Source organism: Uloborus diversus, chromosome 9, assembly GCF_026930045.1.
Source record: "Uloborus diversus isolate 005 chromosome 9, Udiv.v.3.1, whole genome shotgun sequence".
In the NCBI taxonomy this organism is placed as follows: domain Eukaryota; kingdom Metazoa; phylum Arthropoda; class Arachnida; order Araneae; family Uloboridae; genus Uloborus; species Uloborus diversus.
In genome coordinates, this window is record NC_072739.1 from 149928366 (window position 1) to 149944224 (window position 15859).

The following is a 15859-nucleotide window of genomic DNA, read 5'->3' on the forward strand; positions in this document are numbered from 1 at the left end:
AGTGCATAATTCCTCTTCATCGGAAGGAAAGTTTTTCTTGAGAACTATTGAGGTGCAAAAATGGCGACTGCGGAAGTTTTTGCCGCTTTTTTTTTTATTGTCAGCATCATTTTGCCTTCAAAATTTTTAATTTTTTTCAGTAAAGATCGATAAAAATGAAGAATAGATTTCATGGTACAAAATTACCTTTGAAAAAATTTGGAAAAAAAAATTTTGGGGGGCAAATTTGGAAAATTCCTTGACTTCCCCCTGACATTTTTAACTATATAATTTTCCCCGACAATTACAGGTTTTCCCAGAGCATACGAACCCTGTAAGCACCCTCCGTCGAACCGGAACCTGCTTGAATAAATTGTTGAGAGGGCAAATCATGCATATTAATTTCAGCAAGTTTTTTTATGATCAAGTAAAACTGATAAAAGAAAAATATCTTGTCAAATGTCAGTCCCAAAATGACAAGATTTCTAAATTTTTTTTGGTTTACAGGCTAGTGGACACTCAGTGTAGTATGACAGTAATTAAGATGTCATTCAAACTTCAAGCACTTCAAAAGACTGCTTTATCCTTTGACAATAGCACAACTTTGATATTCGCAACAATTAATTTGACAAATAACTTTTATATATATGAAAGATTTTAGAAACTATTGCACATTCAGATTTGCAGTGTCTTATTATCATATGTGTTTGAATATTTATTACAAAAATAAATCAATCTTATGACAAACTTACAACAGCCATTAACTAGCACAGAGGGTAGGGTGCTAATAGATGTCCCTTATTTATATAACTTTCATTGGGATTGCCGATCTCACCTCTATCCCCCCCCCCCAAAAAAAATCACAAAAGCCCACCTCCCCTACCCCCTACCCCCACACAAAAAAAAAAGACCCAGAAAACCAGGGCTGTGGAGTCGGACTGATTTACGGCAAAGGAAAAGAAGTTTAAAACTTCAAGGGTTGGAGTCGGTTATTTTCCCTCAAAGTCTGCAACTCTGCTAGCACTTGAAGATTCAAAGTTGGACTGTTTTTGGAGCAAAGGGGCCAGAGTCAGAGCTCTAAAATTCTGGGAGTCAGAGTCTGTCGTTTTTCCTAGGACTGCACAGGCCTGCTAAAAACATCCTCTTCTACAGGAGTGCTCACCTAGGGGGGGGGGTTATGGCGCAGACTGAGCCATTGAAATTTTTATGGGGGGGGGGTGTTTTGAGGGGTATTTTTCTCATTTTGGGTGGAGGTCTTTGCGATATTTTAGGGTGATCTAATGGGGGGGGGGCACCCCTAACTTCTAAAACTTTCAATGGTGCAGTCTGTGCCATGTCCTCCTAGTAGAGCACCCCTGGTTCCCTGCTTTCTGCTGTTGCTGTAAAAAATACGAATATTGAAAGACTTTTCTTGTTAAATAATAAAATGGTGGTATTTCATTTTTTTCCCAATGCTAATAATCTTTTTTAGTGCAGGTGGCATCCCATTAAGAATTAAAAAAAGAAAGCAGTGCTTTTAGCAACTAATGGAAAATAAAGGTTTTTTGCAATATCTTTTCAAAGAATCTAAAAAAAAGTTAAGTCTGATTGAACTTTTTCTTACAAAATCAAATTTAATCCGCATATATAATGTCGGTTAACTTTTTAATGCCTCTTCAGCTCACATGATGATGAGAGGCAAAAATGAATTAATAGTAAACAAAAAACAAAGTTCAAAACACTAATCGGTTAAAAATTATTGACATGTGTTCCAGGGTTTTAAGGAATCTCTTTTTCAAAACAGAAAGATGTGAGCTGCTGGATGTAAAGTCATCTGACACAAGCAATGAGGTGGAACAGCAGCACCTTGTTACTTTTGTCATATGGGGTTCCTTAAAACTCCTAAACACATGTCTGCATTTTAAAGTCAATCTGTGCTTTGAACCTTGTTTTTCTTACTATTACTTTGCAGGATAAAAGTATTTATGTATTTCTCATTTTTTGCAAACCCAAATGATTTGAGCCTTTAAGACAGCTAAAAATGAAGATTATACATAATTTGTCTTTTTAACTTGAAATTTGCTTAAAAATTAGGGAAATGCTGAATTAGGTACATTTCATAACCAGGTGTGCCCCCCCCCCAATACCATAAAGACCCACTTCCAAAAAAAGAAAAAAAATACCTTGAGGGGCATTGAAATTTTTACAGGGATCCATAAAAGTTTCATTGTTGCAGTTTGCAATATGACTCCACAAGGTGGGCACCCATGTAATAATAATAAGCTGCAGAGTAGGCATTACCTTTTCTCAGACCAAGTTACCCCTCCTTGTGCATAGCACGAATCCGCAAATAAGTTCTTATCATGGACTAGCTAATGTGTCCTACATGCAACCCCTAATTCTGAAAGTTCAAATAATGTATCTAGATTAAGAGATAGGGAAAGACCATGTAAAGGTTGGACGGATAGGGGCAGGAACAGGCTTATAGCCTTTAACTGTGTCGTGATGGTTACGATACATAGATTATGAGAATGAACATTCATGTCATTGGTGTTTAAATATCGACATGATACGGTTCGAGCAAACACGTTTTTCTCAGCACACAACACCACACTGAAACCTGTTACCAGGGCATCATTTAGAGATGGGGGAGGGTTGTCCCCAACACGCTTTGAAAAATAATGTTTTTTCACAAGTGGATGTGGCTTTTACTTTCTCTAATAAGAATTGCCATTGCTTTCCAACTCCCCCGGGGGGGGGGGGGTAACTTCGAAATGACAGTTCTCCAAATGCCCGTTTCTCCAAAATTATTAATAAAGACAATTATAATTGCATAATGTGCGAAATATTTTTTCCTCTGACACTGTTAAAATGTTGACATAAAAATAGTAAAGAAAAACAACTTTGACTTATTTTATAATACAGAAATCGAGGAGCCTTACAAATGAGATCACAGAGCTAATCAGTGTCACTAAATTACGAAAAATAAAAGGGGAAATAAAAAACAGAAGCAGTAATTCGTAAAATTGCTTGCTTGAAACAAAAGTCAACAAGAAATTAAAATTTTAAACTGACCACTAAAAATGAAAAAAATTATACTCACATATGATTCAGCCACACGTACTGCCTTTGACACCGGATGAACAAATGTGATAGCACTCATGCGTTGAGTAAAAACATCAACAAACAAGAAGATTTAAATTGCGCGGTTATGATTAAATGCAGAAAGCTGTCAAAATGAATTAAAATTTCAATTCTTTCACTTTTGATGTTCCAAAAATTAATTCTCATAGTGTTTTATCTAAATAGTTCCCTTTACTGGGTTTTTTGAATTTTTTAATCAGACATAAATTGTAATTGGTTGCGTTCGACGAACCTCACCGGTCGACCGGTAAGTAACCAGTTACTAACCGCGACGTTCTATGATCAACCGGTTACCATTTTAAGCAGTTGATTGGTTGATTGGAGCACGTGATCATTATCTGTCACGTGATTAACTAACCGGTCGCTGCCGGTCGTGCTCGTCAAACGCACTCATTGTAACGCTATAAAAAAAATTAAGTAAAAAACTATTGAATTCAAAAAAAGGTGTTTAAAATAAAATCAAGTAAAAAAGAATGAAAAAGGAGTAAAGTATACTCCAAATTGAAAAAAAAAACGAAAAAAAAAAGCCTTAGTAATGACGTCACGTAAGTAGAAGTCACGGCTGAATTTAACCGTCCGTCAAAAACGTAAACAAATAAAACCGGACTGCGGGATGAGAATTATATCTTTATATCACAAAATATATCGTTGGCCATGTTTTTTCCGTAGTTAATTTCACAGCTGAAATGTAAGATTTGATGAATTTCACCAAAGAGCTATCGTCGGAACTAATATTCACATCTTGAAAACATCGATTTATCAACTTATTTGTGAAAACATTTCATTTTACTCTGTCTATATTCTTGTTGTGGCAAAATTGAAAATTTTGTTACTAATGAGTGAAGAAACGAATTTAGAAGAAATAAAGGATGTGAAAATTTGTGAGGATAGTGAGCCAATCGTTGATTCCGACCTGAATAAAAAAAATCACGTAGAGGTGAACTCTGATAAAGGTGTTGAACAAAAAGATGGTGATGTTGACTATTCCGTTCAAAACTCAACTGACGGCGAACATTTAGAAAGTCCTGCTAAAACAGCCGAGGATGAATCCGAAGATAAACTTTCACCTTCTGAGAACTTTGAAGAGGCGGAAGAACTGAAAGAAGAAAATGAAAAAGAACGTCAACTTTCAATTGAAGATAAATCGCAACAGTCGAATTGGTCTTATTCTCAGTGGTCTGAAAACTATGAAAGTATTGAAGATGAAAGACCAGTTGAGGATTTCAGTGGTAAATTTCTTTTAAAGTAGTCTTTGGTCACAGAACTTAAGAATATATAGGTCCCGCGCTGAAGATTTCAAATTGTTAACCGGTAAATTAGGCAAATTTTCAAAATATTATCTAAATTCGAAAAGCCTTAGCCAAAGACGAATTTTAACTGATCAGAGAACAAAATATTGTTTCATGATGTATAAAATGCAAACACTTGTATTTATGTTTCAAAGATGCAGCATGCACTCATACGCTTGTTTTCAAGGTTTATTTTCCCTAGCTAGTGGAATTTTTAACAAACTTATGCAGCGTTCTGAATTCTTGTAAAAAATAACTAGTCCTGCGGACCAATAAGAGAGAAATTGCGCAAACAGACCCACTGGTTCTCACTTAACAGAAAATTTAGTTAAACCTGAAATATGCTTTAACTTTTTACCTAAATTTATAATCTTTTAATTTAGAAGCTATATTTCATTAAATCTTCATAATATAGTTTTTTGACTTCAATTTAAAATTCATATGATTTTTTTTTTATATTATTATTATTATTAATCTAACCAAACAAAATTATAACTGTAAAATGGAAAAAAAAGTGATTAAAAAAATAGTCTTTAGAAAAAGATAGTTAAAAAAATTAATTTAAATGAAAGGTAGATTTTAACTTAAAATCCTTAACATTTATTCAAACAGTTTCTATCAGGACTACAGAGTCGGCGCGGAAATGACCGGCTCTGACTAGGGGAAATTCACAGCATTCAATACCAACTTGGCTTTTACTGACAGAGTTGTGAACTTTGAAGGTAAATGGCCGACTCCAACTCTTGAATTTAAATCCGCTGACCTTTGTTATCCTTCACAAAGAATCTTCCCAATTCCAACTCTTCAGCCTTGGTTTCTATACCCCTTTTGGTTTGATTTGAAACTTTTATTTCTTCTTTCATATGTTATCATAAGATTACCAGAACAAAGACAAATGGATTGTTGAATAATTTAAGATCCCTTTGAAAGTAAAATAAATCTGATAATATGTGTGTGGCAAACAAACAAATTTTTAAAAATATTATTTTCATATTTCCTACTGATAATATTGTATAGGTTAAAGACTATAATTTGTTCATTTTGTGAAAAACCAAAAATTTATTTACTAAATTTTTTTCAGTTTGCATCTTTTTTTTTTTTTTTTTGGAGAATTAGTAAGCATTTTGTACAAAATTTTAATTGACTGACGCATGTTCTACTGTAAATGTTTCTTGGTTTAATGATTAAAACACTGGGATCGGGTTTTGTCCTGGTTATAGTGCCTAGAAAGAGTATTGTACCGACCAGCGTTTTTTCCCTCATGATTCTTGAAGACAAATTTTGGGAAAATCACTTGAGGGCAGTGCGGTTTGATAGCATGCTAGATTTCGCGGTGTTTACATTAGTAGACGCAAGATTTTGTTACAATTTTCTTCCGCGTTATCTTTTTTTACCATATTTCGTGAATATTTCATAAAACAGCGTTTAAGGCTTTTAATGGAGGCATCGAAGTTGAACATTAGAAGAAGTAAAGCTTCATCTTGTTTCTTACCAGGGTGCAAAAGTGGGTACAGAACATGCAGGTGAAAAGTTTCGCTTTTTAAAGCTCCAGCACATGAAGAAAAACTGAAGAAAGTGGAACTCTTTAATTCCCAGGTCAGATAAAGTTTTTGATAAATACTGCTCAATTTGTGCTCTGCATTTCAAAAAACATTTTATTGAAATGCATTTTGAGCATATTATAGATGATGAGAGGAAGTTTTGGTGCCTCGAGAAAATCCTGTTTTGAAAAATGAGGCAATTCAGACAATTTTCCCAAATCTGTCAACATACCTAACTAAAAAGTTACCTAAGAAAAGGTTCATCAGGAAATATGCAGCTAAGAAAAATGTTCTCTGTGTGAAAAAAATAAAACTTGATCTTTCCGCAGATGGAACTGAAATAACCAAGTATAAATCTATGAAAAATGAAATTGTTCATATTAATTTGCCTAACAAATATTGAGTTTGTATGAAATTTAAAATATCTCCAAATATTGTAGTTTTTGTGTATAATGAAAATTATGTGGGAAATAATATCTATGATAAACAAATCATTATTGAAGTTGGAGAAAATATACAAATCAACGTTACAAATCAAACGTACAAATCAATCTTAGGGGTAGAGCTGCGCTTCCTTCTTCCTTTTAAAAGAACATTTTAAAGCTATCATAAGCAATGCTAGACAAAGGAGAGGGATGAGAAATTCCCTCTTTTTTTTAGGGATACATTTCTTTTGCTATTTTACGTATGAGATAAATGATAAAAATACATAAATACTGTTTTTTCACAGTGATTACGGCAAATTAAAAAGCTACTTCTATTTCGATAATTATCCGCAACGAAACTGTTTGCTGATAGGTTCTATTATTTAAAGAAAGTTATAAAAATAAGCAAAATAGTAGTTTGACCTTGATAAGTATTATAGAAAATTCAACAAATAATCAAGCCAGCTGGTTGCCAATTACAATTATTTGCAAATTAGTACGCAGTTATATATGCGATTGAAGCAAGTGGTCCTACTATTTTTTTATGTAAGGAAAGTCCTTGAAAACTAAAGAAAAAATAGGTCGGAGTCGGTACATTTTCAAGCGACTCAGACTCTTTGACTTAGACTGCGAAGCCCTGATAATTTTGATTAGCTTCAAGAATATAGAAGCAGTTTTATTTCAAAATAAGAGACGTGCAGTTATTAATTGCTTATAGTCTACTATTTTTATCGCAGATAAGTTAGCATTAGGTAATTTTGTATGATTTCGAAAAATATATGAACACCCAAGTTCTAAATAGAACTTATTCCGAGCCTGATTACTGCAGGGGCACAGGCCCCTCCTCTTAGATTTCAGGGGTCCCGAAATCCCCTTAATTTATCATAGTAATAGTATAAAAATTAAATGATAATTTCACTCAGAATCTAGAGTACAATGATATCATTGATATTTTTGCAAATGCCAAGACGAGAAAAAAATCTCTTATTTGTTGATAAAATTTCCACTTAAATTTGATATCTTTTGCAAATCCCAAAACCCACTCTCAGTTTAGTCTGCATTTATTATTAAAAGTTATATCATTGATAATTTTTATGTTTACGATTTATGGTTACTTGCAAATTTTAACCACATCTTATATAATTATAATATATTATCTCATCTACTTTTTAAATGTACCTTTATACTTTTGTGGGATATTCGGTACCATCAAATTTAGCACAGCTTTGTTAATTCGCAATTATAGAAATATTTTATTGCTTCTTTAATAGCATAAGGAGGAATAGAGTGCGGGAGGGGGGCACAGAATGATTTTGTGTGCCATTCTCATCAAATATTTTTGGCCCCTCTACAGGGGGGGGGCTGAAATAGAAATGTGCCCCATGTACAATATCAGAATGATCAGGCTCTGAACTTATTAGAGAATTTGTCTTTTGTGCTGAAATAAGTTCAGTCCAAAAAAAGGGGCTTTTAAACTGCAAAATTAGCATGCAATCTCTGATTTGAAATGAGTCTGATTGAGGAGTATAGCAGCTCCCTGAGCACAGCGCCATCTGGATTATCTTCACACTACACCTCACCTTTTATCCTTCGATCGGCACACTATTTCTATAGGCACTATATCCTGGGTGTCTTCCAAAATTAACCCTAGAGTTACAAACCCATTTTTTTAACCCATGAACTACAATCCAGGGTGCATATTTAATTTACCCTATCGGATTCATTGCGGAACAATTGCTAATAAAATCGTTCTGAAAGCTATAATCTGACTCATGACTGCATGAAATTTTTTGCATTTTTGTGCGTTCTCAAATTGTGATGATAAAATTCAATTTCGTCAAGCTTCAGTTGGTGAAAATATGATTTGAATAGCTGAAAGTGCGGAAAATCTGTTTAAATTATAAAAAATTTGTAAGGGTTCAAAGGAGGACTAATAGACCAGTAAGAGGACTTTCAGTTTTAGATTATGATACCAGGCTTAATAGGCTTAATATTTATAGCCTGAAGCAAAGGAGAGTCAGAGGGGACATGATTCAGTTGTTTAAATTTATCAGAATGAAAGATGTTAGCCGGTTGAAATTTTGCATGGAAATTAGTACGAGGGGGGGGTCATTGTTTTAAGCTATTCAAATCTCACACTAACCTCGAAATTAGGAAAAATTACTACTTTAGTAGGGTTGTGAGCACTTGGAACAGCTTACTGGAAAAGGCTGTAATGAGCAAGGGGGTGGATAGCTTTAAGAGGGCGATTGGTCTTCATTGAGGACAAATAAATTGACTAGGACCAGCCTCTCTGGGCCTAGAGCCCATTGCTGGCCGTCACATTTGTATTTGTAAATATCTATCTGGATTTGTTGATCTAGGGTTGATATTTCATATATGTTTTCTATTCATAAAAATGCATGTTACATGAAAAATTCCTTTACAAAAATAGTTTGATTTCTCATTGAACTGAAAATGTTTTCTTGATAGGTGATCCTAAAAAAGAAATATTGTGGGCTGCCGAAAAAAATGAGCTAGAAACTCTGCGAAGGTTACTTGAAGAAGACTCCGATCTAGTTAATGTGAGAGACAATGATTTATACACGCCTCTACACAGAGCTTGTTACAGCAACAATGTCGATGTCATTAAAGTAATATAATTTTTCAATTCTTTCATGGTACAAATTTTGTTAAACCTCTGTAGAACCCATAAATGTAGCATTGAAAAGGATCAACAGTTAATGTCTTGGACATTATTGAGCAATCAGGATTGCTTATTGCTTTTATTTGACTGTTTTGATGTGCTATCATTTTATTTTCCCACCAGCACCCTCTGCAGCATCACCATCGACCGGCTCCTCACGATGCTGCTCCTCAAGCGAAAACCATCTCCAGGTTGCGTTCATATCCTACACACACACGCATGCATACACAACTACACACGCAATCATACATACACAACTACACACATGTGCATAAATACACAACTACACACATGCACACACAAATACATACACCTACACACACAAACACATACACACGCACAAACATATACACACACTCAAACACATACATACGTACACACACACGCATACATACAGACACCTACACATACACACACAACTACCCACACACTCATGCCTGCACACAGACACAAACACATATGCCTACACACATACACATACCCCACCACACACAAACACTCATACACACAACTACCCACACACTCATACTTGCACGCAGACACAAACACATGCCTACACACACATACACATACCCCCCTACACACACATGCCTACATGCACACACTTACACACGTGATTGCGAAAAACATAATTTGAATTCATGAGATCAAAATTCAAATTAATTTTTTTTAATTATTATCTTCTTTTTTAAGATTCATAAAAATATTAATGATTTCTCAAAAAACGTACATAATACGTAATTGAAATTTTTCCTGCTTCTTAGAAATCCCATGCCCTTGCAGGGGCTGATACAGACTATCATTTTTGGGGCGGTCAAACACTGTTATATAAACTCTTAAAAAAGTTTTTCTTCTTACTTTTAATTTTGAGCAATATTTCTGAAAGTAACTTGATTGATTTCAAATAGTTCATTGTTAGAGAGATTTAAATTGTGTCCAATATAAGCCTCAACCCCTTACACATAAACAATTTTATCAGGATTTTTTCATTTATGTCACAAAATCTTCCATTCTTCAATACTACACATCTATGTAACCTGTATCATACTATAATTTAAATATTGTCGCTTCAGATAAACAGTAAGATATCTTAGTGTTTTTTCAAGGATTAGATATCTCACTGTTGCTCTCATGGGACAATATGTAGAATATATGAAATGTAGCGCCAGCTCAGTCATTCCAGCAGAGGACTGCAGTTTCGTGCTTATTAGCACTCATCAGCCCGGTATAGGAAGTGACTGAGCTGGAGGTGAGAAACATCTTAAGGAAGCCAAGAGTGCCAAACAAACTGGTAGCTAATGTAATAACTGGTAGCTTTTCGCTTCCTTAAGGGGTTATTCACCTCTAGCTCAGTCATTTTCTATACTGGGCTGATGGGTGCTATTAAGCACGAAACTGCAGTCCTCGGCTGGAATGACTGAGCTGGTGGTACATTTCATGTATTTCTGCCTTAGCTCTGGCTATATGGCGGTAACTTACTGAAGATATGTAGAATATTTTGCAGTTCTGAAAACCCTTAGTGGCACAGTGAAAATTGTTTCAAAGAAGTTATAAAAATTTGGTTTCCACTCTGTTTTGAGTGCATTTTACACATGAACACAAAATTTTTGTACTTCATTATCGTACTTGGGGCTAATTTTTACATACCAAACTTTCATATAAAAAAAAAAAGACCGTAGTAATGATCAGTTACATAGTTACATAAAAAAGCTAACTTTCAAAGGATGAGATGAAGGATGGCAGTGGAAGAAGAGATGGGCATCTTGTATTCAAAATAATAAAGCATTTAACTGTAATAATTTTAAAATTTCAATTACTCCCTATTGCCTCCTCCATTTCCACAAAGCGAAATTTGTATGGCTTATTTGATTTTCAATGTGTGAAATATGCATGAAATATGTGCTTGAGCTGTTAAATAGATATAAGTATATATAACATACATGCTTGCAGATATATTTTTATAATTGTACTTTATATTAAGTTGGTATTTAACTTTAGTTTTTATTCATTTTCAAAACATATATATATCTTTTTAATGCAGGTTCAGTAACAAAAAGCTTTGTTTGCCAAGAAGAAAAATGCAAAGATAAATTTTCAAGAGCAAAACTTTACAAGAACATTTAAAGCACATGCATTGATAAAAATTTACTTGTATAGAAAATTATTATGAATCATATGAGGAGTTTTCTCAATGGAAAAGTGACAACGAAGAGCAAAATGTGGTCAGCTTTGTGTAGTTAAGAGGAAAAGTACGGAGTAAGAATGGCAACAATTTCTATTTTAACTGTGTAATAAGATAGGCAATTACATATATCTTTAGTAATAATAAAGCTGAAAATCTCTCTGTCTGGAACTCTGTCTCTCAGGATCTCTGTGACGCGCATAGCGCCTGGACCGTTTGGCCGATTTTCATGAAATTTGGCACAAAGTTAATTTGTAGCATGGGGGTGTCCACTTCGAAGCGATTTTTAAAATTTCGATGTGGTTCTTTTTCTATTCCAATTTTAAGAACAAAATTATCATAAGATGGACGAGTAAATTACGAAATTATCATAACGTGGAACCGTAACATGAGCACAAGCCAATTGGCAAGAAAATTCACCATACATTATTTGTAAATATACAGGCCAACCAAAAGACCTTTTAATTTTCTATTATGGGCAAAGCCATGCAGGTACCACTAGTATGTATATGAAAAAAAACAGCAGGATGTGTTCAGTTGTGCAGCATTATTAGTCGTTCATCTCTCCGAAAATGGACAGATAAAATCAAAGCTGTATGCAGACATTATGGCCACTACAAACATATTGGTTTATTATAATTAGCAAAATGTGAGCAAGGAATGATTGCTCAAAAACTAAAACATGAGATAAAATCGCATGATGATCTGAAAAAAATGCGAAATAATCTTCTTCGTGCATAAGGCCCTAGAAGGCTACATCTGACAGCTGAACAAGATATTCAAAACATCAGTCAAAATAGAATATTTTTAGCTGGTGGAGAGATGATGATGCGGTTAGTGTCGCTTTGCTTCTAAAAGAATTCTCAAACATCGAACACAAACCTGTCCTTGTTATTAAATTTCAAGGATTGGATAATGTAGAATTGGCAGAACTTGATCACAGGATGGTTTCTTTATTACACAGCACCAAGTTCAAAAAGAAATTTGAAAGCAATATAAGGACTATTGACTCAATTCATGGCACTAATAGAAATGCTTTTAATTTAATTACATTGCTTATAATAGACAAACTCGATGAAGAATACCCTGTTGCATTTTGTGTGTGCAACCAGGAAGATGCTGAAATTTTGAGGCTATTTCTCAAAACTGTATAAAAAAAAATTGTTACCTCACACATTGACACCTAAAGTCTTATGTCTGATGATGCACCAGCTTATTATAATGCTTGGACAGGCATCTTTGGGATGGCACCAAAAAAACTCTGTGCTTGGCACATAGTAAAATTAGCATATTGGTGAAGGATCCTGAAACTGCTTGCCAAGATTATAAAACCATGCAGCTTTATAATCTTGGCAAGCAGTTTTAACTTACTGTTAGAGATTATTCTGGAAATGCTAGAAGGAAACAATGAAACCACTGTTTTTGGGAAATATCACATAACTAATTACTGCCATCAAATGGAAGGAAAAACCCCATGTCATTGCCTGAATACTGGCATCAGTACAAATATGCATATAGAGGCCTTCCACGGAGATTTGAAGTGTAATTTTTCACATCAAAAAGCTAACCTGAGATTAGATAAATATTTTCATCACATTTTTACTTACGATAAGTCAAAAGCCATGGACAGAATGACCTTTAGAAATTAAGAGAGCTTGAAATTAAACATAGATCATGCAACACAGATTGATAATGGAATTATTGAAGTCAAAAGCTTTACATCCAACCACATCTGTTTTGTCATAAGAACTAATACTGAAAGTGACTGTAAAATTAAATATCCGACATGCAGTGTACGTATCCATCGAACGTTTTGTACTTGCTAAGATTTCTGCATTCGAAATGTTGCAAGAACACTTAGAGCACATGCATGGACTAAAATTCACTTGTTTAAAAAATTGTTTTGATGAGTTTTCTTAATAGAAAAGTTCCAAAGAAGAGCAAAATGAGTTCAACTTTGTGTAATTAAAAGGAAAAGTACCAAGTAAGATTGACAACATTTTCATTTTTAATTGTCATAGGACAGGCAATTATACGTTTTAAAAAAAAAGGAACAGCAGGATATCTTCAAATTCAAGAAAAATAGGTGATAAATAAGACAAATAAAAGCATAGAATTCTCAATAAGTTTAGTCAAGGTTCACAAAAAATAATTCGATAAATAAGTTGACTGTATGAATTGAGTTCATCAAGTTTTAGTTGAACAGCATTGTTAGTCACTTATCTCTCCCCAAATGGACAAATAAAATTGAAGTTGTATTCAGATCATTTCAGCAGCTGTAATCATATTGCTTTATTATTTTTGACAAAATATAAGCAAGAAATGATTGCTGAAAAACTAAAGCAAGGGATAGGCTCACATGATGTTCAAAAGAAATTCGAAATAATTTTCATGCAGAAAACCCTAGAAGATTATATCATATAACATTATTAGCTGGCGGAGAGATAATGATGATGCGAAGTGTCTTTTTACTTCTAAAAAAAATTCTCGAACATCGGATGCAATCCTGTCCTTGTTAGTAAATTTCTGGGAGTAGATTATGTGAAATTGGCAGAACTTAATCACAGGATGTTTTCTTTATTATATAGCCCAAGTTCAAAGAGAAATTCGAAAGCAATATGAGGACTATTGACTTGATTCATGGCACTAATAGAAATGCTTTTAATTTAATTACATTGCTTACAATAGGCGAACTCAATGAAGGGTACCCTGTTGTGTATTGCGTGTGCAACAAAGAAAATGCCGAAATTTTGTGGCTATTTCTCAAAACTGTATTTTAATTGTTACCTCAAACATCTACACATAAAGTCTTATGTCTGATGATGCACTAGCTTATTATAATGCTTGGACAGGCATCTTTGTGATGGTACCAAAAAAATTCTGCTTGGCACCTAGTAAAATTAGCATATTGGTGAAGGAGCCTGAAACTGCTTGCCAAGATTATTAAGCTATGGATTATCTTTTAAACAGACAGATATAGGGCACTTTAGCTGGCTGTTAGAGATATTATTCTGGAAATGCTAGAAGAAAACTATGAAACCACTGCTTTTGGGAAACATCTCATAACTAATTACTGCCATTGTATGAAGGGAACAGCCCCATGTCATCACCTCAATACTGGCATCAGTATAAATATGCATACAGAGGTCTTCCACAGAGATTTAAAATGTAATTTTTTATATCAGAAAGCTAACCTGAGGCTAGATGAATGTCTTCATCATATTTTTACTTATGTTACGTCAAAAGTTGTGGATGAAAGGACCAAAAAGGAATGGAAAAAATAACTATCATCTACAGACATAAAGAGAGCTTATAAAATTAAACTTCGATCATGTAACACAAATTAATGATGGAGGAGTTTAAAGTCAAGAGCCTTACATCCAACAACACTTTTTTTTTTGTTATAAGAAGTAATACTGAATATGACTGCAAAATTAAATGTCCAGCATGCTATGTCTGTATCCATCAAACGCTTAGCACTTGCTTAGATTTCTGCATTTGAAATGCCCTTTATAAGCATGTTCATCTTGTCTGTTATAGACTGGATAGTGTATCAATTTTATTGCAGATAGGTTGATAATCTTTGTTTCTGCAGGTGCTGTTGTCTTATGACGCCGACATCAGTGCCAAAACTGTCGATGGCTGGGAGCCCTTGCATTGTGCTTGCAAATGGGACAGTGTGGAAGCAGTGTCTCTGCTGTTGCAGAATGGAGCCGATGTCAATGCACAAACGAAAGGACACATAACACCTCTGCACCTTGCTGCCTCTAATGTCGCAGGGAGGAGGACTCTCGAACTCTTGCTTTGGCAGCCTTTCATTGATCCTAATATCAAAAATGATGCCGGTGATACCGCCTACGACATTGCCTGTCGTACCGGCCCGTTGGGTGCCTTGTTTGAAATTCTAGAAGAGTCGCTTAATGTATATTGATAATCTTTCTCATCAATAGTGTTTCTTCCAGAGCGAAAACGGGGCAGTGTGCTTCGAGATAAAATGGCACTTTCATTCAATTTAAAGGGTGCTTTCTAACAAAAATTTAGTGGCAGAAAAGCTGGGAGTTTTTTTTTTCTTCTTCTTTTTTGTGTACTGTATTCGTACAAACCTCAAAGTGTTTTTTAACTTTTTTTTTTAATTTTAAAAAACTTCCTAATATTTAATTTCAAAAATTATGCTTGAAACTGAAAAAAATTGGTTCTTTTCTTTCAAACATTGGCACATTTTTAATTTTTTGTAGTTTTTATTTATTCATCGTTATTGCGAAATAAAAGTTTCATAACTGGTGACATTCAATAACTTCATTCTCTGATTGGGGTAAAACATAAGTTGAATTCAAGACGTTAAAATTCAAATGAATGATATGCTGATTGTTTCTAATTTAAATTGATTTATCACTATTACTAACTAAATACTTCGTAGTTGGCAATATGCAACTAATTTCAAAGTCCTGGTGTTGCCATATAATTGTAGATATCGGCATCCGTGTAACCAATTTTTCTATTGTCACCAAGGTAAAAAGTAAACGAGTTGCCAAACCAACCCTTTAAAGCAAAAGTACCAAAAAATCATTTTTATATACAAATCAAATTCTAATGGCTAATTGAAAGAATAGAGTTATATTTCAAGACATAAATCT

General features: G+C 34.1%; 1 protein-coding gene across 1 annotated transcript; it reads left to right on the top strand.

Moving 5' to 3' along the window:
* The first annotated feature begins 3937 nt into the window (after positions 1-3937).
* LOC129230562 (ankyrin repeat domain-containing protein 49-like) lies at positions 3938-15156 on the top strand. The gene is made up of 3 exons (XM_054864967.1): positions 3938-4331; positions 8830-8990; positions 14821-15156. The coding sequence occupies exons 1-3, from the start codon at positions 3938-3940 to the stop codon at positions 15154-15156; spliced, it is 891 nt and encodes a 296-aa protein (XP_054720942.1).
* The last annotated feature ends 703 nt before the right edge of the window (positions 15157-15859 follow it).